This window comes from Mastigoproctus giganteus, chromosome 2 (assembly GCF_048544385.1).
Source record: "Mastigoproctus giganteus isolate SK-2022 chromosome 2, ASM4854438v1, whole genome shotgun sequence".
NCBI lineage: Eukaryota > Metazoa > Arthropoda > Arachnida > Uropygi > Thelyphonidae > Mastigoproctus > Mastigoproctus giganteus.
The window spans coordinates 106293727-106320452 of NC_143576.1; the positions used below are offsets into that span (position 1 = coordinate 106293727).

The 26726-nt window shown below is 38.3% G+C and overlaps 1 protein-coding gene across 1 annotated transcript in view; it reads left to right on the plus strand.

The window, feature by feature from the left end:
- The window catches only part of LOC150089481 (WD repeat-containing protein 47-like), a 279929-nt gene that overhangs the window by 201507 nt on the left and 51696 nt on the right, over positions 1-26726 (plus strand). Inside the window, exon 5 of the mRNA XM_090390001.1 lies at positions 23435-23643. Coding sequence (XP_090246127.1) covers positions 23435-23643 — 209 coding nt within the window. The remainder of the gene's footprint in view (positions 1-23434; positions 23644-26726) is intronic.

A 26726-nucleotide genomic window follows, 5' to 3' on the forward strand; every position in this document is an offset into this window, starting at 1 on the left:
ATATCATTAACAAAACCCAATGAGCTTTTCTAGCAGCCCATCTGTACTTAGTTATACTATTCATGCAAAGGCTGATAAATGTCAAGCTAAATTCGAGTTAATTTTCAAATACTGTCAGCCACATATCTTCATGGCATATCAACTAGTGGAGCTAAAAGTGAGCAAGCATGCTAAGATTATTTCTGATTTTTTTGCCTTTAAAGTTTATAGGATATATTTTTTTTCTTTCATAGGGTAAAAAGCAATCAAGAATAACATCAACGATGCCAGAGTTTCTTTGTTTTATCTCCTCTTCCTTAAGATAAACTTGAAGATAATGCTGACTTGCTGCATGATAGATCAGTATGGTAGTGGTGTGGTGCCTTTTAAGCATCAAGGCAATTAAAGCTATGAGGTGGTGTATGATGTCTGTGATAGCGTGTATTCCTCAGTCGATTTGCGTATATACTGGAATAAAAAAAAACCTAATTTTCTGGAGATAAAACCATGTAACCGTGCTCGAGCGTTGCATGGTTTTGTCTCCACTCTTTTTCCGCTTTATGATAAAAACCGGTAAAAGAGGGATGCAAACCTAAGCCTTTTCTGTACGGTATATCAGGATGCCAATCATAACCACTGATTGCATGATAGAGGTGGAAGTTTAATGCCAAAGTCTTAGTTATACTTGTTTTCAAATGCCAACAATCACAGTACATGTACTGCGAAATCATAGCTGCCACTGTTCAGCACCTCCTGTTGTATAAAATTACTGCTTTTATATGAAAACATGTTACCAGCATAAATAAAATTTTATTCGTATAAGTGAAGGAGGCTATACATAAAACTATACACAAAGTGGAGTGCAGCATTGACCTGTGATGGAGGCCACATATCAAGAAGACGAAAGTTGGGTCTAGCACAATGGGAGGCCGATACGTAAGAATTTTCTTGCTCTTCTTTCCCTCCAGGAAGATCTGGAGGGAGAGAACAGAATTTCTTAAGAGTATGGCAGTCATTCGAACTGCCCAGTTTGGGAGCGGCATCTGAGAGAACTTGACCTGCAGCCCAGTGTGTCAGATTCTTAGGGCCTTCCTTGATATGTGCTGCAAGGTTAAAGAAAATTGTTGGGAGTATTTTTATTTGTCTGGAATCCATTCTCTATATAAATTTTGAAGCGTTTGCGGGCACTACAGTGATTATAACCACAGCCATCTCACACAAGGTGAAAAGGCCTGGTTAGAATCAGAAATCAAAATGGAAGATTTTATGAAACGGAACATTCGTTAAATATTTTATTTTTAATAATCAAACATTGGACTGTGTCTAATTATATTCTGTTCCATTCCGAACCCTGGTTCCAGTCCCGTGAATGATACAAGGAATTTTTGATGAGCTTTTTCACACCATTGCCTACTTAGTTAGACTTGAACAAGGTCACTCTGATTTTTTTTATGTAAAACCATCTTTGGCAGCACCTACTAAATTTTCGGACTGAAGTAATACCGACTGGTAACGAAAATGCGAGACGGAAACTCTTACGTCATTCCCAACTAGTCTCTGACATTGAACTGGCTTATCTGCTCCCCTGCGCCTCGATGCGCCTATCTCAGTCACTAACATTTATTCGGTAGAGTAAGTAGCGGGCGTGAGCATAAAACGTTGCATCGTTCAAAATGCAGAGTTATCGTTTAAGAACAATAACTCTGAAAATATTTCACTTCCTGAAGTAGTTTTTGATTGTGATGTAATAGTATTCTACAAATGGATTCCACTAAGTTTAACCCATTGTAACTAATTTACCTCTTGAATATGTATTGCAACCTCAAATTGATGAAATTGTCAAAAATATATATATTTTTTGTTTGAATTCTTTTCATTCCTAAAACCTTTTAACCTCTTTCAAGCCAAGGGTGTTTTCACATAAAATAAAACATCTTTAGTGCTTACAGGGTACTATTTTTTTTTTTTTTTTCTTTTTTTCTTTTTTTTTTTTTTTTCATATGGCAACTTTAGTTTTTCGTCAAAAAAAAAAAAAAGGCAAACCAACAGAAAATACATCCAAGTTTTTAGACATAATATATTATAGGTATGTGAACCTCGGCTCAGAGTACTTCAAATATTCTTTATCAGCTGTGAAGGCCATCACCTGGTCATAGGTGTACTTCACATCTAGAGCAATCCATTGTAAGATGAGCCTTTTAAGTTTATAACAGTTTGCTAAAAAGGAGATAGCACGGTAACAGGAAAGTATGGATGAGTGTTATTGAGTTTGAAATTTCGCTAATGTATCCCTTGTTTTCTTAGTTTACAAAATACAATACAGAAAATTTTTTGGTTAGTTCCTTATTCTGACCATTTCAGAAATGAAAATTGGAAACAAGGGCCATAGTTTATTCTGCCTCTTAGGTCAATTCTTTGTGATTACAGAAGAGAAGTTATCGCAACAACTCCACCAGATTCAATTTTGATCAGTGAAAGATCGAGTCACTTCTTCAAAGAGGTAAAAACTGTTCTTCAGGGTTTTCTGAGATAGTTCATATCATCCAGATATACTTATTTTATTGTTTATCTCTGCCAGTTTTGTGAATCTGATAGGTTGTGAAGCAGCATGATCTGGTGATCTCGTGTTATTTTTTATCGATGGGAAGTCATATTTCTGGAAGTAGAGTAGTGTTAGTGGCAAATGATTCAAGAAAGCAAGTTTGTATAACATCATCCAAAAAAAAAAAAATAAATTTGAATGATGGTTTGAATAAATTTGGCCTGAATTTATTCAGACTATCCACTTTGACGACAACAGGTGAAAGCCTGTTCAAACAATCAACCACTTGCTGGCTGAAGGCACTTCCACACATCTATCCTGCAACCATCCTTCCTCAACTTAAATTTATGCCCCCCCCCCATATGTGTGTGGTCTCAGCAAGAGGAAGAATGCCATTCACATTCAGCTTCCTCAATCCATGCAAGGCCTTAAACACCTCAGTCAAATCACCCCTGCAGGTGCCTAGTCTCCAGAAGCTGCAATTTGTAGAACTGAAGCCTTTCTAGATTAGCATTAGCATTAGTTGAGGCATACGATGCAAGGAAGCAAGCCAGCATTAGCCAAAAAAAAAAAAAAAAACCTTCCTACTTCGCCCATCTGGTCACTCCGAATGTTTGTCCAGCTCAGCCCTAAACCCATTCAAGCTATCAACCTCCACAACAACAGATGGAAGTCCATTCCAGCAATCAACCACCCAACCAAACTGGTCAGATAAGACCTCCCCCCAACAAACTCACACTGCGTCTGAACCACCACCACAGTCTTGCCCAGGTAACCCTGCATCACCTCTCCAACCAGTGAATCCACTATTTTCCCCAGAACAGAAGCCAAACCAACAGGCCCATAACCACTTGTGTCCCCCCCCCGTGCGAATTGGGAACACACCCGCACATCTCCAGTCCATGGGGACCTCCCTCGCCACCACCTTCAATACAACTAGATAGACTCCATCCACCCCAGCCCCCCATGCCCAACCTCATCAACCTCTCCTCCATCCTGCTCTCAACTATTACAAAATCACTTAGCTCCCTGTTAGAGTTTGATAAACTTCTGGCATTCCCCTCCCTGAACAACTGATGTGCGAATGCAGACGCAAAACACTCATTCAGTCTATCAGCCACCCGAGCAGGACCATCAACAGTCGAACCATCCATGTCAAGTGGACCAATCTGATTCATCCCCTTCCTCCAGAGCCCACCAAGTAAAGAACATCCCGCAATCCCCGCCGAAGACCTCCGCCTGCCCAACCTCCCCTGCGACCCGATCACAGACCAGCCCACATCTGCCGTAGGCCCCTGTGCCACCTGACAATCCATATGCATCCCATGCAACTCTCCTCCCCGCCATGAGCCCCACCAATTCATCCGACATCCATCCAGGCATGAATCCTGAACAGCACTTCTCGGTTGTCATGAAAAGCCCAGCAGCATCCTAGACCAAGTCCCTGAAGGCCTCCCATCCAGAATTCACTGCCGGCAACATCATCAAAACTATTATTTTAGCGCCACCCGAATAATGAAATTCATCTGCTGTGCTGTGTATCTTATGTCTGTTAATTGCGTGTGTACTATGGTCGATTTGTCTGTTTTGCTGGACGAAAACCCCAGTTTCTGGGGGGGGGGGAAAACCTTGCTATCTACGCCTGAGACCGGCTAACTCAGACACGGATCGAAAAAAGCCCATTAAAGTTCCTCTCGTCGTCGACGGGATTCGAACCCGGGCTTTTTCCACCCGATGTGGCAACATCATCAGTCGATCCCACTGTATAGAATCCAAGAACTGTCTGAGACCACTGCAGTCACCCCCCCACACTAAAGAAACCCCCCATCCCTGACGGCAGCCATATGTGGACATGTGTTTTTGTAATGGGCAGCACCTGGAACGTCAGTTCATCTCCGCTTCGTATCTCTGTGAAGAACAGTACCACTGTAGAAGGGGCCAGAAATAAGTAGTGTATGTTTGTGTGTATTCTGTTGTTGTGTCTGACCGCTTGGCTATCCAGAATCATCAGTCACCTGGACAGATGATTCTGGGTACTCGTCCACACCACGGGAAGGTGGGCCAGTCTCAATGGAGCTCGCACTGTCTCAATTCGAGACTGTGACCCACCTGATGTTGGCAAAAGATGGGCCAGATTCCTCTGGGGGCCCACTCCAGAAGAGGAAAAAAAAAAAGCAATTTCCCCCTAGTGTTAAAAAAAATTAATAAATAAATAAAAATTAAATAAATAAATAATAATAAAAAAAAAAATTTTAGAGAATGTTGCTCCCTATTGAGTAACTCCACCAGATAAAGGAGTAGAATTATTCGTAGCTGTATAACTAATTCTTCTTCTTCTTGTGAAAATATCAGATGCAAACTGCTGAAGAGCAACATAAGAATCCTTGTCTCCCACCAGCAAAGTTGCATGCCCATGAGAGAGTGTAGAAACTGATGAACGAAGAACATCTCTAAAGTCATTATACAGCGGACATTCAAATAAAATGTGGCTCCAATTTTCATTTTCCCCGCATTGACAAGCTTCCGTTCTAGAAAGACCAAAACGACATAGTTTTTCGTTAAGAGATCCATGTCCCGTTAAGAGGAAGGATGTATATAAGTCTAAAGAGAACCAAACAGGTTTCTGCTTTACACAAAAGGTCACCTCAGGGAAAAAAGTCCTAGTAACAGATCCGACAGATGACGTATCCCAGCGTGTCTGCCATAGATTTATCATTTCATTCCACAAACGATTACGTTCTTGCTTAATATCTGAATTAATATACAGAACCAAACTCATAAATTCAGTTGATAGTTGGTTTTTTAACCTATAACAAAGACCTCTGTAAGCTACGTGAAGGTCCAATGGCAATACACCTGCAAGAACCTGTAATGCAGAAGTTGAAACAGTACGACAAGCTCGTAACATACATAATAATATTGTACGTTGCATAGTAGCCAACTTCAATCGAAATTTAAGTTCTAAGCCTGTGAAAACATACACCTGCAGCATAAGCAGCCATAGGAAGGAATACGGCGTTATAATAGATTCCCATGGTACGTCTAGAAAGTCCCCAGTCTGAACGAGAAATGTTTACAATAGCACCAGTGAATCTTCTGATCTTTGTTGTTACATTATTTAAATGAGAGACAAAATTAAGCTTTGAGTCGATTGTAATCCCAAGTAATTGTAATCCCAAGCAAACCCCCCATCCCTGACGGCAGCCATATGTGGACATGTGTCTTTGTAATGGGCGGCACCTGGAACGTCAGTTCATCTCGGCCTCGTATCTCTGTGAAGAACAGTACCACTGTAGAAGGGCCAGAAATAAGTAGTGTATGTTTGTGTGTATTATATTGTATCTGACCAAGTAATTGTAATCCCAAGCAAACCCCCCCATCCTTGACGTGTGTGTGTGTGTGTGTGTGTGTGTGTGTGTGTGTGTGTGTGTGTGTGTGTGTGTGTGTGTGTGTGTGTGTGTGTGTGTATACTGTGTCAGGGTGGTTCCCAGGCAAAAGCCCATCTCCACCTAAATAGTTTTACAACAGAAAATCTGTAAATTGGACCTGAAAAATAAAAAGATAGCTAAGAAATAAGAAGAGTAAAACCTAATTTTGAAAAGAAAAAGGAGTGAGAAAATTACATTAAGTTTTAATCTGCATTAATCTAGTGCATAATAAATAGATTTTCGTATAGGAAAGAATGAAAGTATATATACGAGAGATATGTTTGTGAGTGTAGTATGTTGTTTATGTCAGGTCACTTTGCCATCAGAAAGCAGCTGGACTTTTCAACTACAATCTGATGCCCGTCCCCGGCACGAGGAGCCGGACCTGCTACTACATTAAAAGCTGGAGCGCCAAAGCGCAATTCAACACTCAACAGAGAAAGTGCAATACTGTTGAGTGCCAGCTGTCCAGACTTGGGCCGCCCAAACCCAAGAACTGAACAAAAAAAAAAAAAAAAAAAAAAAAAACAACCACTAGATAGAGTGGTACATGCCGAGGAACCCCAGACCCGACCAAAGGCTTCCAGGTCTGAAGTTCCCAAGCCCAGATGCAATCATTGAAGATTCTGGTTGTATACGGCCAGTTCAATGTCTGAAAAGTTTCTTATTATACATCTTCTGGAAAACACAGTATTTGCGAACACCTGTAAGGCCTGAAAGTTGTCAACTCCTTGCACCAATGTATGCACATTATCTTCATCAAAATTAGATATTTGTTCTTTCAAAAGATGCCTTTCTACTTCCTTAACGGATGCCCCATCCTTGACGGCAGCCATATATCTAAGCAAATCCCACAGCACACTGCGGCCAGTGGCTCCCCCATCTGCAAATTCCCAACGCATGAACAATCACCGCCGACAACCAGATCAAGAGCACCACTCCCTCCGGCCGCCCCTTGAACATGCTGCTGCCGAAAACAATCCTCCAACAAACCCACAAAAGTCCCGCCAGCGTGCGAGCGACCAATCCACAAGTTCAGTCAACATCCAGAAAGCCAAAATCCCCCGCCACAAGACACTTCGATCCACTGGCCCACTCCACTTCTATGCACAACTGCCCTCCGCATTCATCAGAATCATTAGGCCTATAACACACTCCTACTCTCGTTTTCCCTTTCCCAGTGTTTATGTTACACCAGACAGACTCAACATTGCACTGTCCACTCATGTCAACTAGATGCACTTCCTTAGATTTTGTGTTTCTTAACTAACAGCATTCTATCTTTTCTGTACATATTGTACCCAAATTCCAGTTCTGCATTACTTATATCTGTGTGACACCATGCCTCTGATATCCCAACAGCATCTGCCTTTGATGCTCCGATCAGCACCTCAAACCCACCAAATCCACTCACGACACCTGTAGCATTGGCACACACGCAAGCACACATTCAACTGCTCCTACTCTGGCACCTCCGTAGCCAGGTGGGCAGGAGCAGCAGTGCGTAGGACACGCTTCTTGATTAGACCGAATTTCGAGCCCGTGACCACCAAATACGGAGGCTGCGGAAAGGTCAGGGAATGACCACCACATTTCCCCGGAGAAATATGGCCTTAGTTGCTAATGCTCCTAAAAAATATATATAATAATATAATAATAATAATAATAATAACAACAGCTCCTACTCTCAGTCACCCCAACACAGCCCATGCATTCACTTGCTCCACAATGACCCCAGCAGATATTGAAATCCCCAGCAATTTGCTCTCTAGGCTGCTGCTCATTACAACAGAAGCAGTGCAAGAATCACCCATGCCTCCACCAGTGGCCACTGCCAATCTTTCAATCCGTGAATGCCCTCAAGCCAGCAGCTCTCCGACCCACCTAAGAGCACCCTTTGTTCCCTTCACCAATCTGGTTGCCCTTCTCTGTACCTGTGCCAGCAGATCTACATCCTTCCTAAAGTGAGACCTCCAGACCTGTACAGCACTCAAGATGCAGCCTAACCACGGCCTTGTACAAATGTACAACTTGAATAAATGTTGCTGACCTTACCTTTCTAATGAGGTGCCTTTTCTTCGAACTGGATTTTGATTTGTCAGTATTGATATTAAGATCTTCCCCATTTGATTTCTATAGGATGATTTAATTTCTTCAGAAAGTTTCTTTTCAGGGTTTGGAATGGTCCATAGTCACCAGAACAGTAATATCATATATGTATTTCATTGATAAAAATAAGATATTAACGAACTTATTGTTAAACGAATTTATTAACGAACGTTCCATTTCACAAAAAGTGTCAATTTTGATCCCTGCTCTTTCCACTATTCTGGCATCCCGCAACCCCCGGGTGCTCCCCCAGTTCATTCCATTTTTTGTAAAGTTGTATGAACTGAGCTCCATTAGCTTAATGAAACATTCTTGTCGCATGTACCATATCATTTGAATCTTTCATCCATTAGTTTCTTATTTCCTAAAAATCCATGAGCCTTGAGGCACAGGGTTTTGCTAAAACTACGTGCCTGTTTTACTAGGGGAAAAATCCGAGTTTCCAGAGGATGTTTATCTCACCTGAGACCGAATAACTCAGTCATGGAGCTAAAAAAATCAATAACAGTTCCTCACATCATTGACACCATTCGAACCCGAGCCTTTTGCACCCAATATGGGGGAAAACGGTGGTTATAACCACTCTGTTACCTACGAAGACCCCCGAGAGGGTTAAGGAGGCTTAATCCTATTACACCACTCAGGCCAAAGCCTCTGTACATAAGACATACTCAAGAAAATGAACATAACAAAGTTAAACAAATTGTTCAAAATGCAACAAACAAAACCGTGATTAGTCTATCGTGTAAGAGCTTTGCCACTTAGCCTCCGTGACTGTGATTGCATTCAGTGCCGACAGATTCCATTCCTACTGTCTTGGATGTGGGCCTCTACTCAGTCATTCCAGACTTTTCTCAGTCATTCCAGTATGTCTGCCATATAGAAACCAACTCACCACAGATAAACCTCCTCTCAGCTGGTATGCTCAAAGGATGATCAATTGCCCTCCCAACTGGACATGATTGGATGCCTAGAATCTCCATTGACATGCCTCATCTAAGACAATACATTAGATCTCCCCAAATGATCACAGGTTGACAGGCATCTTTCCAAATATCACACACAATGTGTTGGGTGAAACAGCCCGATGCATTGTGTAGGACTGTTTCATCAGATGTATTTCTGTCGAAATGGCGGCTTTTGCACACCAAGCCCCAGAAGCATAAGTTATAATAGGAACAAACAGATTAAGGTACCTTACCTGTATGCTAAGTCTCTGTATGTCCTTAGCATACGGGGACTTAGTCTTGACCTTCAAATACCTTGCATGGCCAAAGAAAGACAGTCCTCTCCTATGAACAACTCAAGGTACCTTACTTGAGTAATACTTTAGAGAGCCATCTCCACGCCTAACTAAAGATGATGTCGTCAAACCTAGATGGCCTTTAAGTAGCATTGTTACTATCTTGGATATAGAGATGGAAAGCTTATGCCGAGCAGACCACTCAAGCAAGCTGGCTAAACAGGCCTCTGCATTCTGCTCAGTCTGTTTTCTGAACTTCCCATAAACTAGGAGCACCGGACCATCCACATAAGCCATCTCACCAAGCTCGGTTTCATATGGAAAGCTCCAGGATCAATCCCTGAGGACAACCTCACTCCACTGGACAGACCTAAAGATCATATCCAGGTCTAATAATTCCTCTGAAGTATTAGGTGATGTGCCTCAGAACTTGATAGAGGATACAGGAACACATGGCACCCCTGGTGCTGCAAAGGATACTGTCCCATTACAGAGCATTGAAGGCTTCGTGAAGGTCAATGATTATACCCAGGACATATCACCCTGGGTATTCATATACATGGGTGATGACTTTACATATTACTTCCTGGGCAGAACGACCTCGCTTGAAGCCAAACTGCCTTGGAGAACTCAACTCCCTTAGTCTCATATAAATATAGTGCCATGAATCGTCTTAACAGTGACCTCCCATATATCATGTCTAAAATAGGCAAGACGGTGATGTGAACTAAGTTTATTCACCAGCTTCTCCAGATTTTTCAGGATCACCATAAGAATAACCTTTGGGCGATGTGAACTAGGTTTATCCGCCAGATTCTTCAGGATCACTCTGAAAACAACCTTTACCAGCCAGAAGAAAATGCTCCATTTCTATAACACAAGTTGTAGAGGTCAAGTAGCGAGTCAATTCAAAGCATGTGGCAATGCTTAACAACCTCAGCTCTAAGGAAGTCAGTCCCAGCAGCCTCCCTGACCTTAACTAAATCAACTGTATCTTTCAACTTATGGAGGGAATGACTCTGACAAATCATCAGAAGAATAAACATTATTTTTTTTAGAAGCAACCTGCTTCTAAAAATTCTGCATATCAGAATCTCTAGAACTATTATTTCTGGGTAATCAAAAAACATGTTCTGAACGTATTCAGCCCATCTCAAACCTCTCTCTCTCTCTCTCTCTCTCTCTCTCTCTCTCTCTCTCTCTCTCTCTCTCTCTCTCTCTCTCTCTCTCTCTCTCTCTCTCTGAGTCCTCTCCTTCATTGCTTATACAGTGTTGTCTATATTGATTTTCTCAGTACTAATTTTGTGTACAGAAGACTGGGGGGGGGGGGGCAAGAGTCTGGATTACCATAATGACTTACCAAGTCCTGTCAAAACTTATTCTTAGCGTCATTAAGTTTTTGAGAATAGTCTCTCCTAAGGTCTGCACTAATCATTTTGGTTTACTAGCTCTGCATCCCCCTATTTTGTTGTTGTTTTAATAGGGTTTTAGGAGCATCAGCAACTAAGGCCATATTGCTTCGTATATACTGTCTGTAAATTGCATGCGTTCTGTGGTCGATTTTCTGTTTGCTGGACAATAAACACGATTTTCTGAGAGGAAAAAACCATGCTACCCTTTTCTGTGACCGAATAACTCAGCCATGTTGTGAAAAATACCCTTAAAAATTCCTGATGTCATCAACGGGACTCAAACTCAGGTCTTTTCCTCCCGATGTAGGAAGGGCAGTGATTATACCAACTGTGTACCCACGAGGGCTGCATCTCCTAAGCCAGGGGTTCCCAACCTGCGTACCAGATCCGGCCCGCGGGACGATTTCATCCGCCTCGTCGAAATGTATTCTATAGAAATCTTTTTTGGTTGCTACATATCGTATATAAGGATATTTTTAATCAAAATATAATGTAAATGCGTCTAAATATAATTTTGCAAAATTGTTGTAACCCTGTGCGCTTCCGCTTGGCAGCAGTGTTTCTTGCGATGTCGGAAATCCCAACAGTGTGAGTGCACAAGGCTATAAGTTTATAGCCTCGAGTATTTCAGGCGAACTCGAGCATTCTGTCAAAAAGTGAAATAGTAAAGTTAAAATAAGCGCCTGTTAAAACAGTTGCTAAACACTAATCTAAATATTAGTCAAGTATTAGTGAACGAATTGTATGCAATGCATTCTTTGCAGTTTGCAATGTAAAGACGAGTACGCGTATTAATCTTTCTCCTGTCAGCTGTTCTCAATCAGACTGCAATTGTCGGGCCGCTGCACCGATTATCATGCGCTCCGGGTCAAGCACGAATCGGTTGCAACAATTTATTAGTGCTATTTATATAAATGCGTATAATATTAATTTTATTTAACTTTGAATTTTTAATTTTAGCGAACCAAGATGTCAAGGAAAAGAAAAATTGGTTCCGAATATAGTGTCTTCAATGAACTTTGGTCGATTAATTATTTTTTTATAAGGGACAATAACCGTGCACCTGCCTTATATGTAAGGAAGCAGTTTTGTATTGAAGGAAAATACAGGCAGTTCTCGCTTTACGCGTTCCCGGGTTTACGAGTTTTTTTTTTTTTTTCCCAAGTATCAACAAAATCGAAAATATGAACATTAATTGCAAAAAAATTAATGTTAAACATTCATAAATACCGCATTCCACACCACGTGCGTAGCTATGCAATACAGCAGGGGTGGCCAACTTAATTTGTGATGCGATCTACTTTTTTTCTTCAAATTGTGCCGCGATCTACTATCTCAAGAATTTCCATTGCACATGGTTAAAAAAGTTAATCAACACATATTGAAAAAATGTTGTTTATAAATTTTAAAATTAAATACAATTCAGAATTCTTATTTTAAATTCACACGTATTTAAAATTTTAATTTATGTGAAGTTTGTGTCTTCATGTCATCTGCTAAGCTTTCAAAATCGGGGAAATTCTGTGATAAGGCCAACCGTAAAATTCTTCTGTATGCAAGTCCGTGAAGAGTAGAGAGATTCTTTGTTTGTTTCAAATACGAAAAGGCCGATTCACACATATGTGGAACCAAAACAGGAATTTAAAAGTTCACTGAATTTTTTTTACATTTGGGTACTTTTCTCGGCAAACATATTTTTTGGTAATTCGTTTCAAGATCTCGAAAGTTGAAATTTTCTGTATAACTAAGCTATTTATCTCTCTAAAATGTAATTTTTAAGGTCACGAGCGTGACTTTAAGGCCATATAAAAGGTCGTGAGCGTAGTTTGTAAATTGTATTAGTTACCAATTCAAATCATTAAAATGCACTACACTTTCATCGTCATCATATATGTTCTGTTATAAGAATCAAATTTGAACGACTTTGTGATATTTTTCTAAAGCAAATTTCTGGAGGTCATTACCATAAATCAATAAAAAAAAATTGGCACTTTCCGGTTTATTGGGCTGTTCTGTTACTGCAAGCAATTATAAACAGGTAGTAAACTCGATCTTCTTGCATTTGCGAAAATATCGTTAGCTGGAATTGTGTGGTTTTTTTACGTTATTATGGTGAAATGTGTTTTCCTTTTACTGAAATATTCAATCATATAAAAACGTAAATAAATTTTCAGAATCTTCTCTTCATTCCTCTTTTTTTTTTTCTTTTTTTTTTAAAGCTTCATAAACTCCACCGCGAATCGTGTTAGTTGCAATATGTGTGTGCCGTTAAAAAATGCTTATGCATGCAATCGTGAAATTTATTTATAATTAAAAGAGAAGATTATCTTGGAAACAAACGCCTCTTGTAACATTTCTGAAGAAGAGGACTCCTTGTGCAACAAACCAATGCCAAGCCAATAATGAGTGATCAAAGAGTGTGCATTTAGTCGATGATCATGAAGAATAAACATTCTTTAACATTTTAGAATTAGCATTAGTAGAGGCATTTGATGCAAGAAAGCAAGCTTATGCAGCATCAGCCAAAAAAAAAAAATAAATAAATAAATAAAAATAAAATAAATAAATAAAAAATAACCACTTCCACTTCACCCCTCTGTTCGTTCGAAATACCTGTCCAGCTGAGACTTAAACTTATTTAGGCTATCAACTTCCATGACAAGGGATGGAAGTCTGTTCCACCAACCAACCACCCGCTGGCTAAAGGCAAATTTCCGCACGTCTATCCTACATCTGTCTTTCCTCAATTTGAATTTATGCCCTCTCAGGTGATTATTCTGAGCAAGAGGAAGAATCCCATCAGCATTGAGCATGCTCAAGCCATTCAAGGCTTTATACACCTCTATCAGATCACCTCGCTGGTGCCTAGTCTCCAGACACTGTACTTTGCAAAACTTAAGCCTTTCTTCATAAGAGCACCCCTTTGTTCCATTCACTAATCTTGTTGCCCTTCTCTGTACTCATTCCAGCAGCTCTACATCCTTCTTGAAATGAGGCCTCCAGGCCTGTATACAGTACTCTAGGTGTGGCCTGACCATTGCCTTATACAAGGGAATAATCACCTCCTTATCCCTGCTAGAAAAATTCCTATATATCATTGACAATACACCATGAGCTACTCTTGCAGCCCGTCTGCACTGCTCAGAGAACTTCATATCTGCCTGCACAACCCCCTCCAGGTCCCTTTCGTTCTCTACCACTGTCAGTGTAGTACCACAGAGTTGATAGTTGCTCTGGGGTTGCTGTTTCCCATATGTAGTACTTTACATTTGTCAATGTTAAACTTCATTTGCCACCTCTCAGCCCATCTGCTCAACCTTTCCAGATCCTGTTGCAGCAGCATAGTGTCAGTAGTGTCCTTGACAACCCTGCCAACCTTCGTATCGTCTGCAAACTTGGACATTAAGCTTGATATACCATCATCAATATCATTTATAAATACAGAAAACAATAATGGACCCAATACTGAACCCTGAGGGACTCCACTAATAACATTAGTCCACGATGAGCAGTGTCCATTGATTACCACTCTCTGTCTTCTCCCCCTCAACCACCCCTTTATCCATAGCAGCAATTTGCCTCCAATGCCACACTGCTCCAATTTGTGCAGCAGTCTTCCATGTGCAACAGTATCAAAAGCCTTTCTAAGATCCAAGTATATAATATCAAAGTTATTCCCTGCATCCAGTTCTTTTGTGACTGCATCATAGTATCCAATCAAATTGGTCAGGCAAGACTTCCCCTTAACAAAACCATGCTGTGTCCGAGCTATAACTGAAGTCTTGTCTAGATGATCCTGCAGTGCCTCCATTAATTTTCCGGGAACAGAAGTTAAACTCAAAGGCTATAATTATTTGTGTCAGCCTTTGATCCTCCTTTGTGAATTGGGGCTACATTTGCACTTCTCCAGTCCATGGGTACCTCCCCTGAGTCCAAGAAAGCTCTCATAATTATGGTTAATGGTTTGCTTACTTCCTTTGCTGCCTCCTTTAATATAACTGGATAGATCCCATCCACCCCAGGTGCCTTTCTTGTATTTATCTTCAACAATTTCTCCTCCACTTTACTCTCAGTTATTACAAGATTCTCTAGCTTACTGCTAGAGTTGAATACAGCTCTGGCATTCCCCTTGCTGAATAACTCCTCATGTGTGAATGTCGATGCAAAATATTCATTTAGTTTGTTAGCTACCTGAGCAGGATCATCAACAGTTGACCCCAACATTTGTAAGTCAGTAAATAATTTCTCTATTATTATAATTTGCTTGATTTTACAGGCTACGTTTTTGTTTCTTTCGATAAATTAATCATTGTTTAAACAAACTAATTAGCTAACTAATTTCATTGTTGAGAACGTAACCCCAATTTTTAACCTTATGTGTATTGGGAAATAAATTCCTGCTTTACGAGTTTTCGCGCGCTAGGAACGAATTAACTCGTAAAGTCGAGAACTACCTATAATTTTAAACGGCATTATACAACAAAACATGCCTCAACTTACAATAAACTTCAAGGAGAGTTGCGAAACAAGAAATTACAAGAGCTGAGCTTTGATTTCAAGTGTAACAACAACAGATGACATGTTTCACTAATCAGAATTTAAATTTAATTAGAGCTAGTTTGCGAGCATCTCAAATCACTGCTGAAGAAGGGAGGGCTTTTACTGATGGCAAGTTTGTGAAACGAGTGTGCTATCAATTGCAGAAGAAATATGCCCTGATCAAGTTAAGCACTTTGCTGCTATGTTTATCAGTGTCAACTTTAACAAGAAAAATTGAAGACTTGTCTGCTAATTTTAAAGATCAGCCGAAACAAAAAGTTACGGATTTTATAAATTTTTCGATTGCAATTGATGAAAGTGAAGATATTACCAACACAGCACAGTTATTCATTTACATACGTGGTATAAATCAAAATTTTGAAGTCACAGAAGAACTTGGCTGCACTTGAAAACTTGAAGAATAGAACCTCTGGTGAAAACATATTTTATAGCATATCAAAAGTGTTTGAAGCTTGATTGGGAATTGTTGACAGCAATTACGACCGATGGTGCAAAGAATATGGTTGGAAAAAATATTGGTTTCATCGGCCATGTTAATAAATATTTTAATTCCAAAAACATCGAAAGACCTATGCAGTTTCATTGTGTAATTCAGCAGCAATCGTTGTGCTGTAAATTTTTGTCTTCGAACTCAATCATGTCGACCATAATTAGCATTGTGAATTTTGTACACAAAAATTATTATTATTATTATTATTATTAGCTACATGGTGCAAGGAAGCCTAAGGCTTATGCTGCACCAGCCAAAAAAAAAAAATATTTCCGAGTTACCCTGAGTGAGAGAGAGAGAGAGAGAGAGAGAGAGAGAGAGAGAGAGAGAGAGAGAGAGAGAAATAGAAGAGAATCACCAAGAAAGAGAAGAATGATGATATCCAGCTCAGGACACTGGGTGTGCCAAATCCATACTAACCAGAAAATGGCCTGAACCATCGTCAGTTTAAAATTTTCTTGGAGGAAATTCAAAGCGAATATGACGATTTGTTGTATTGTGTGGAGGTACGATGATTGAGTCGCGGTAATGTGTTAAAAAGATTTTTTTTAACTCAGAACCGAAATAGACATATTCATGAATGAAAAATTAAAACCAGTCCCAGAACTAACAGACTCTAAATGATTGCAAGTTCCTATGAACTCTAAAAATGCAAGTTCCTATGAACTTGCATTTTTAACAGATATTTGTGAACATTTGAATACTTTGAATAAAATCTCCAAAGTCGCGATCAACCTGTAAATGACTTGTACTACAATCTTAAAGCATTTCAGACAAAATTAGAATTATTTAAAAATCAAATTGAACAAAATAATTTTTCCCATTTTTTTGTGTTGTTGAAAGTTTATATAATAATATGCCCAGTTGTGATTTTTCTACCGACAATTTTTTTCCATAATCTTGAATTATTGATTGAGCATTCGTTGATTTCAGAAACAATAGAAAATTATTTACATTATTTCAGAATCCATTTGATATAAATGTTTCACAAATAGATAAAGATTTACAATTAGAAATCATAGATCTTCAAAGTAACGATAGCCTAAAAATATTTAAAAATTAAACATTAATTAACTTTTATAAAACTTTGAGAGAAAATGAATTTCCAGAATTAAAAAAAATTAGCAAGAAGAATAATTTCTATTTTTAGTAGCACTTACCTATTGTACAAACATTCAAAAATGAAAAATTGTATATAAAATCCAAACATTGATCAAGAATGACAGATGAAATTTGCAAGACTTTTTAAGATTGGTAACTTCTACTATTAAACCTAACATCTCAATTATTGATAAATCAAAACAACTAAAAACATCTCATTGATTTGCTATTTCTATAATATCAAATTTGATTATAATAATAAAAATTGTGATTTTTGATATGACTATAGCTTTTTTTACAAAAAAATCCAATGCTTATAATTTTTTATAGTTTTTTGTAATAACAAATGCAGTTATATAGCAATAAAAATTGTGACTTTTGATATGATTCTGGCTTTATTTACAATAAATATCCTGTGTTTATAATTTTTTATAGTTTTTCTATCTTGTACATCCCGTTTGACCTGGTGAAGCTGCAAAATTGTGTTTTTGGTTTACAGTGTTTTTAGTCGTCAAAATTGCACTGACTCCGGCCTGCCATATTTTATGAATTTTCTGCGTGGCCCTCCGATGAAAAAGGTTGGGGACCCCTGCCTTAAGCAACAAGACCATAGAAAATCTTTTCAGGCTTTAATAAGTCTCTTAGGGGACGCTATCAATTCAGAATTACGCTAAGGAATAGAGTCAGGAGAAAAATACTTCCTCTTCATAGAAATATAAGTCCAAGTTTGCAGATCATACAAAGGTTAGCAGAGTGGTTAATGACAGTATGCTCTGCAACAGGATCTAGAAAAATTAGGCAGATAGGCTGAGAAATGGCAATTGAAATTTAATATTGATAAATGTTAAACTTCAATATGGATAGCAGTAACTCCTGAGTAATGTACCAACTGTGTTGTACTACACTCAGGGTAGTGGAATATGAAAAAGATCTGAGGGTAATTGTAGTCAGATATGAAGTTCTACGAGAAATGCAGATAGGCTGCCAGGACAGCTCATGGGGTTTTATCAATGATATACAGGAATTTTTCTAGCAGTGATTAGGAGGTAATTATCCCATTGTATAAGGCAATGGTCAGGCCACATCTTGAGTACTGCACATAGGTGTGGAGAGGCCTCATTTTAGGAAGGATGTGTGGAGCTGCTAGAACGAGTACAGAGAAGGGCAACGAGATTGGCGAGGGGGAACAAAGGTGTGCTCTTGCCAAGAAAGGCTTCAGTTCTGCAAATTGCAGCCTCTGGAGACTAGGCAGCACCTGCAAGGTAATTTGATTGAGGTGTTTAAAGCTTTGAATGGATTGTGCAAGCTCAGTGCTGATGAAATTCTTCCTCTTGCTCAGACAACACATGTGGGGGCACAAATTCAAATTGAGGAAGAATAGTTGCAGAATAAATGTGCAGACGTTAGCATTAGCACATGATGCAAGAAAGCAAGCTTATATAGCATCAGCAAAAAAAAAAAAAAAAACAACCCTTATTTCACCCATCCCCTCACTCCAAATGTTTGTCAAGTTCTGCCTGGAATCTGTTTAAGCTATCAACTTCTACAATGACAGATGGAAGATTGTTCCAACAATCAACCACCCGCTGGCTAAAGGCAAACTCCTGCATATCTATCCTACAAGTCTTTCCTCAGTTTGAATTTATGCCTTCTCAGGTCATTATTCTGAGCAAGAGGAAGAATCTCATCAGCATTGAGCATGCTCAAACCATTCAAGGCTTTATACACCTCAATCAAATCACCTTGTAGGTGCCTAGTCTCCAGACACTGTAATTTGCAAAACTTAAGCCTTTCTTCGTAAGAGCATCCCTTTGTTCTGTTCTCTAATCTTGTTGCCCTTCTCTGTACTCATTCCAACAGCTCTACATCCTTCTTAAAATGAGGCCTCCAGACCTGTATACAGTACTCAAGGTGTGGCCTGACCATTGCCTTATACAAGGGGATAATCACCTTATCCCTGCTAGAAAAATTCCTGTATATCATTGACAAGACACCATGGGCTACTCTTGCAAACTGTTTGCACTGCTCAGAAAACTTCATATCTGCCTGCACAATTACCCCCAGGTCCTTTTCATTCTCTACCACTGTCAGTGTGGTACCACAGAGTTGATACGTTACTCTGGGATTACTGCTTCCCATATGTAATACTTTACATTTGTCAATGTTAAACTTCATTTGCCACTTCTCAGCCCATATGCTCAATTTTTCTAGATCCTGTTGCAGCAGTGTACTGTCATTAGTGTCATTAACAACCCTGCCCTGGTTGCTGGAACAAGCTTCCATCTGTTGTTGTGGAAGTTGATAGCTTAAATAAATTTGAGGAAGAACTAGACTAACTATTGGAGGGAATGAATAGGTGAAATGGGTGTCTTGTTTTGGGTGATGCTGTATTACTTGCTTTCTTGCATCATTTGCCACTGCTAATTTCTGCCACGTGCCATACTGTTCTACAACGATCTTCTCTCACAATTACAGAAGCAGTTTTTACTGGCTTCTGTGGTGACCAGTAGTGGTTGCAGCTCCAGGACCGCCAATTTTGTGGCTGAATCACATCCATCTTTAAACATTCTAAACCACCTGCAAGTTGTGCTATATGAAAGAGCCGATTCACGATGCCTCTTTTAATGTTTCATATGCTTCAGTTGATATTTTCTTGAGATGGAAACAAAATTTGGAAGTGGCATACTGTTCCCTATGTGTCATGTCCATTGTTATGTAGGCAAAACTGAACAGGCATAAACTTGACTGACCGTCAATGTTATACCATGCACACAAGTCACCTGCACAGTTGCTATGTGATACAGCTTGATTAGGTCCTCAATTCCACATCTGAGCTATAAATAGCAAGCAGTACAGTTGTTCATGAAAAATTATGATCATTCTTTATTGAATAGCCTTTGTACTATCAAAAGTACTTGAATTTTGGAACTGCCCCAGAGGTCATAATGATAAATTTTAATGAAACAGAATATTCATTAATAAAATGTCTTTACTAATCAAGTTGTATGTAACATTACTGATGTGCATAATGAAACAGAATCCCATTCAGTGTGTTCTAAGCCCTGCACTTGTCCTCCAGATATATTAATTCAGTTAAGATGCAAGTTTCAAGGTTGTTTTTCAACTTTTTTTTCTCCCCTTATCACAGTGGTTCCTAAACTGTGGTCCACGGATCCTAAGGGATCTGCAAACAGTTCCCAGGAGATCCATGGACAATTTCTGTAAAGGCTACTTTGAATTTTACTTACTTTTTTTAAACAAAATCTAAATATTGTTACAGATTGGATGTCACACCCAACATGAGAATTAAGTTGTATACAATCACTCCTAACTTTAAAGGACTTTGTAAGACAAAAAAACACCATTCTTCTCATTATGCATATGAGGTACAATTGATTGTGCACTCAAATAGTGACAGTTTTTTATTATTGTTATTTTTTGTATCAGTCTGAAAAAGGTAGAGTGTAAACATATAATAAATCAGTTCTGAGATGTAAATTTTTAATTTTGGATACCTATCATTCATCTGAACACCCCATATTTAAGTGAGCTAGGATGTGAAAATGCGTGGTTATTTTTTTAAGCCAAAAGGGGTCTGCAAGCAAAAATGTTTGGGAAACACTGCCTTATAAGGTTTTCAAAATAAAATATTTACTAATATGTCTTCAGCCAAAAATATAGCATTCCTCTTTGCTAGCAGATTTGCAAAGCATTGTATTCGTTAAACTTCAAAAAGAAGCTGCAGACTTTTTTTGTGTCTTAGGGCATTGTCATCACAAACCATTCAGAATACCTGTCTGATTTTGAGAGAAATTTGGCTGTTTTTTAAACTACACAGTAATTTGACGATAACAGTAAATATCAGTAATGGCCAAAAAATGCAAGGGAGGTCAGCTTTTGCTGAGGTAAAAAACACACATATTTGGCTATACAACCTGCATTCCTCTTCCCACCCCAGAAGGTACTAATCCGGTTACCCCCAACCAGGCTATAGAGGAACGTTACTTTTTAGGCTGAAAAAAATCCTCTATCAGGGGATAAAAATTTATTTAGTGGCACATATTCATCTAAATTAGTGCATTGTAGATTAGCCATACTACATTCATAGTTTATTCAATCGAGGCGTATCCTACTTCTACAATTTGCCATTAAAGATTTAATTTGTCACTATCTGCTAACTCAACTATGCTTCTGTTTAGTTCTTACTAGAATTATACTAGTCTCAGACCAAGACCTAATTTTCACCAAGTATTCATTTTTCCTTAGCTATATCTGTTAAAGTTTTAATTTTTTTTTTAAAAATAACTATACCTAAAACTGCAGTATGTATCATCTTGTATTGTATTGTCAGCTTTTGATTACACTAAAATAGGTGCTTATTTTACTTCTTATCACCATAATGCATAAATCTGTAAACAGCTATATAAGTTGTGTATTTCAGTAAAGCCTGCTTCTCTTAGAATTAAGTATTTACATGATTTTACTGTTTTAGTCCCTCTTATATGCACAATGAAATAGTTCCATTTCAATCAAGACAGTGTTGTACATACCATAACGATTGAAATTTTTCCTCTAGCATCTCCAACATTGTCCTGAGTATGTGAAATACACCCATCTCAGGCAGATTCAGATATTACATTTCCTCTATTTTATTTTATTTTATTTATCTATTTATTTTTATTTATTTATTTTTTGTCAACTTGTATCTCTGGGTGATCTTTCACAATGGGCTGCCCTTTTGACACCTTTCTGATATGAAGCATCCTTAGTTGAATGTGAATTACCTCAACTTTTCCCTTTCCATTTCATTTTAACCCCTCGATTTCAATTATTGCAGCACTTTCCTGAAAAGTTATGTTACAAATAATAATCTATCATTTTTATCTTTACAAGTTTGATAATCTCTCCTCCACTCATTTCTGTTCCAATCATTATTATTTGCTCAATATATATTTCAATACTAAAATTCTTTATTCCAAATTTCTCCCTCTGTTTCTTCCTCCCCACACATAACACTTGTTTAAACTGACTTCCTTCTGTTGAACCTGGCTGTGTCTTTTAATCACTCCATTTCATTCTCTTTCTACTACATTTGTTCTCTTTTTTCCTGTTGATCCATCCTGTGTTTTACTCTTGCTAAAGCATGAAATAGTTATAGAGTATAATATGATACTGTTTTTGTGAGGTTATATGCATATTTGGCAAATGAAACAATTCACTGGATAAAAGTAGTTCATTAAACTTTTAGGATAGCACATGTTCCAGTCCTCTTTTGTGGGTCTTTATCAGTTAATTAAGAATTAAAAATATTTACTTGCATTCCAAAATGTAAATAAAATGTATAACTCTAATACAACATGATTATATTACATAAGTCTTCAACCCCAATACGACAACTTACATGAATTTGTGATTTATATAAGTGAGTAGCTGTTTAAAAGAAAAGTAACCTAAAAATGTAAGAGAAAGCCTAGTAGTTTTTTTCCACAGGGCAGCAATATTTATGATAAACTTATGCCAAGAAAGGTTAGGGTTATCCGTAATAAAGATATGTGTTCTCGTCTAGAAATTTAAATGTTATTGAAGATGTACATGAAAGGGTTGGAAGATTTTTAACTGGTAATAGATGTTTCAGGAGTTGTAGTTATTTGTACAAAGCAGGGTTTGTTGAACTGGAAAGTGGAATATAATGTAATGTTGTGGGCAAAACTATAGATAGGGTTTTTGGTCAATGGGGAAAATATTATTGATATAGAGTATGAAAGAACAGAAACAATGGGGAACTCCAATATTACTTGGGAAGTAAGAAGACAGAGAGCCATTTACTATAACATTCAGTAAGAAGTGGAGGAGGAAACTACCCAATTGCAAAAATTGGAAGACAGATGATAAGGTGAAAGTTTGCTTAGAAGTCTTTAGAAATGTCAAGAACATCTATTACCACTACTTGAATTTTCCATAGAATTTATCCATAGATGAGTAGCATAAGCCAAAATACACCAGTGGAATGGCACTAACAGAATCCATACATATGAAATCCATTACAGCATATTGTCATAAGAAGAAAACTTAGACAACATCAATTCCTCTGAAAACCAGTATGGTCTTATTCCATGCAACAAAGAGTCTAGAGTCTGTAGAAGCAGCTGCACACTCTTTGTTCCACTCATCTTCAACAGAACTAGATTTGAAGACAAGACAAGATCACATATCTTTACTTGGGAAACCCTGACTTCTAATCTTTTTTCATCTACTTGTCATAAATATTGCTTCTTCTGCACCAAAAAATAATCTTTTTTTTTTCCCTCTTCTAATTAAACTGGTGACATTCTACTAATTGCACATCTGCCAAACATGGAATCTAAAGTGATAACCACAGAACCTGTCTTAACCCCTTAAATCCTTTCAAATAGAGAGAGACCCCCACAGCAGCATACATAATGAAGCCTTTTGTAACCCATATACAATAAGTAATCTCATTAATTAGATATTTAAACATTTTGCATTAGTCAAAGATTATTTGTAGCATAAAATAAAAATTATTAATTTTCATATTTTTGTACTTTTCAGCATAATACTAGCAACAATCATCCACTGAATAAAAACATTCCAAGTAACAATGAAGAAAATGGCAAACAGAAGTTTATTGCTGTTACTCAACTGGAAGAGGAGCAGGCAATTCGTGCTGCAGAATTCCATCCAAATGGGCGATTCTATGCAATTGGATCAAACACAAAAACTTTAAGAATTTGTGGGTATCCAAATGTCCAAGAATTACGGTTAGTTCCATTTACAGTTCCTAAAAAGAAATTCCTTTAAAAAAACACTGTTAGTGATGCATTTGTGTAAAATATAAGGATTGTTCAAATGAAACAGAAATACTGAACACAAAAAAAAATTTGTAACACAAAGTAAAATACATTCATTTTTAAGTTTAAGCTGAATAACACTTATAGCATTAGCATTAGTAGAGGCATACGATGCAAGAAAGCAAGCTTATACAGCATCAGCCAAAAAAAAAAAAAAAAACAGCTGCCATTTCATCTCTCCATTCGTTCCAAATACCTGTCCAGCTCAGCCTTAAATTTAATTAGGCTATCAACTTCCATTGTTGGTGGACGTCGGTTCAACCAATCAACCACCCGCTGGCTAAAGGCAAACTTCTGCACATCTATCGTACAACTGTCTTTCCTCAATTTGAATTTATGCCCTCTCAGGTGATTATTCTGAACAAGAGGAAGAGTCCCATCAGCATTGAGCATGCTCAAAACCATTCAAGGCTTTATACACCTCAATCAGATCACCTTGCAGGTGCCTAGTCTCCAGACACTGTAATTTGCAAAACTTAAGCCTTTCTTCATAAGAGCAACCCTTCGTTCCATTCACTAATCTTATTGCCCTTCTCTGTACACGTTCCAACAGCTCTATATCCTTCTTAAAATGAGGTCTCCAGACCTGTATACAGTACTCAAGGTGTGGCCTGACCATTGCCTTATACAAGGGGATAATCACCTTATCCCTGCTAGAAAAATTCCTATATATCATTGACAAGACACCATGAGCTACTCTTGCAAACTGTTTGCACTGCTCAGAAAACTTCACATCTGACTGCACAATTGCAGCCATGTCCTTTCATTCTCTAGTACCCTGAGTGCAGTACCAGACAGTTGGTACATTACTCTGGGGTTACAGCTACCCACATGCTGTACTTCATTGTGAATGTTAAACTTCATTTGTCACCTCTCAACCCATCTGCTCAACTTTTCTAGATCCTGTTTCAGCAGTGTACTGTCATTAGTGTCCTTAACAACCCTGCCAACCTTCATATCATATACAAACTTGGACATTAAGCCTGATATACCATCATCAATATCATTTATAAAAAAAAAAAAAAAAAAAAAAAACAATGGACCCAACACTGAACCCTCAGGGACTCCACTAATAACATTAGTTCACAAAGAGCAATGTCCATTGATTACCACTCTCTGTCTTCTCTCACTCAACTATCCCTTTATCCATAGCAGCAATTTGCTTCAATGCCACTCTGCTCCAATTTGTGCAGCAGTCTTCCATGTGCAACAGTATCAAAAGCCTTTCTAAGATCCAAATATATGATATCAAAGTTATTCCCTACATCCTGTTCCTTTGTGACCACATCATAGTATCCAATCAAATTAGTCAGACAAGACTTCCCCTTAACAAAACCATGCTGTGTCCGAGCTATAACTGAAGTCTTGTCTATATGATCCTGCAATGCTTCTTTAACCAGTGCCTCCATTAATTTTCCTGGAACAGAAGTTAAAAATAACAGGTCTATAATTACTTGTGTAGCCCTTTGATCCTCCTTTGTGATTCGAGGTCACATTTGCACATCTCCAGTCCATGGGTACCTCCCCTGAGTCCAAGGAAGCTCTCATAATTATTGCTAAGGGTTTGATTACTTCCTTTACTGCCTCCTTTAATATAACTGGATAGATCCCATGCACCCCGGTTGCCTTTTTTATGTTTATCTTCAACAATTTCTTCTCCATTTCCTCTCAGTTATTACAAAATCATCTATCTCACTGCCAGAGTTTAATTCACCTCTAACATTCCCCTCCCTGAATAACTCCTAATGTGTGAATGTAGATGCAAAATACTCATTTAGTTATTAGCCACCTGAGCAGGATCATCAACAGTTGAACCATCAATATCCAGTGGACCAATCTCATTTATCCCTTTCCTTCTAGAGTTTACATGGATAAAGAACTCTTTGCTGCTTTTCTTTGCATCCTTTGCCAAAGATTTCTCATAATCTGCATTTGCCTGCCTAATCTCCTTGGTGACTTGTTTACAGACCAGCTTATATCTATCATAGGCTTCCATGTCTCCCATTAATTTATATGTATCCCATTCATTTTTCTTCTCTGCCACATGTCTCATTAGTTCATCTGACATTCATTTAGGCCTAAACCTTGAACAATAGTTCTTAGTTGGTATGTAAAGCCTAGTAGCTTCCAAGATTAATTCTTTGAATGCCTCCCATTTTGATATTGTTGTTGGTAACATCATCAGTTGGTCCCACCATATAGAATTTAAATACTGTCTCAGACCACTGCAGTCACCTTTATGAAATCAAAATCCCTTCCCTTTATCCCTTATGGTAGTTACTTCTTTGAGAAAATCCCACTTCAGCACACTGTGATCACTCCCACCTAGTGGTTCCTTTATCTGCAGATTCTCAATGCATGAAGTATCACTACTGATAATCAGATCAAGAGTATTACTCCCTCTGGTTGCCTCCCGAACATGCTGATGTAGAAAACAATCATCCAATAAATCCACAAAAGCCTTGCTAGTGTGTGTGACCAACACACAAATTCCCGTCAAAATCCGGGAAATTAAAATCCCTCATTATAAAGACCCTCTGATTTACTGGCCCACTCTATTTCCTGTACAGTATCTTATTATACTCATCAGAGTCATTAGGCCTATAGCACACTCCTACTCTCAATATTGATCTCCCAGTGCTTATATCACACCAAACTGACTCGACACTGCACTGTCCAGTGATGTTGACTGGCTGCACTTCCTTGGATTTTATGTGATTCTTAACTAATAGCATAACCCCTCCTCCCTTCCTATCCTGTCTATCCTTCCTGTACACATTGTACTCTCTAAATTCGAGTTCTGCATTTCTTATATCTGTGTGACACCATGTCTCTGATATCCCAACAATAACTGCCTTTGATGTTTTGATCAACACCTCAAATTCATCAAATTTATTTACCAAACTCCTAGCATTGGTGTATATGCAAGTATACATGCACCTGTTCCTATTCTTAACCACAATGACTCCCAGCAGTTTCTGAAATACCCTGCA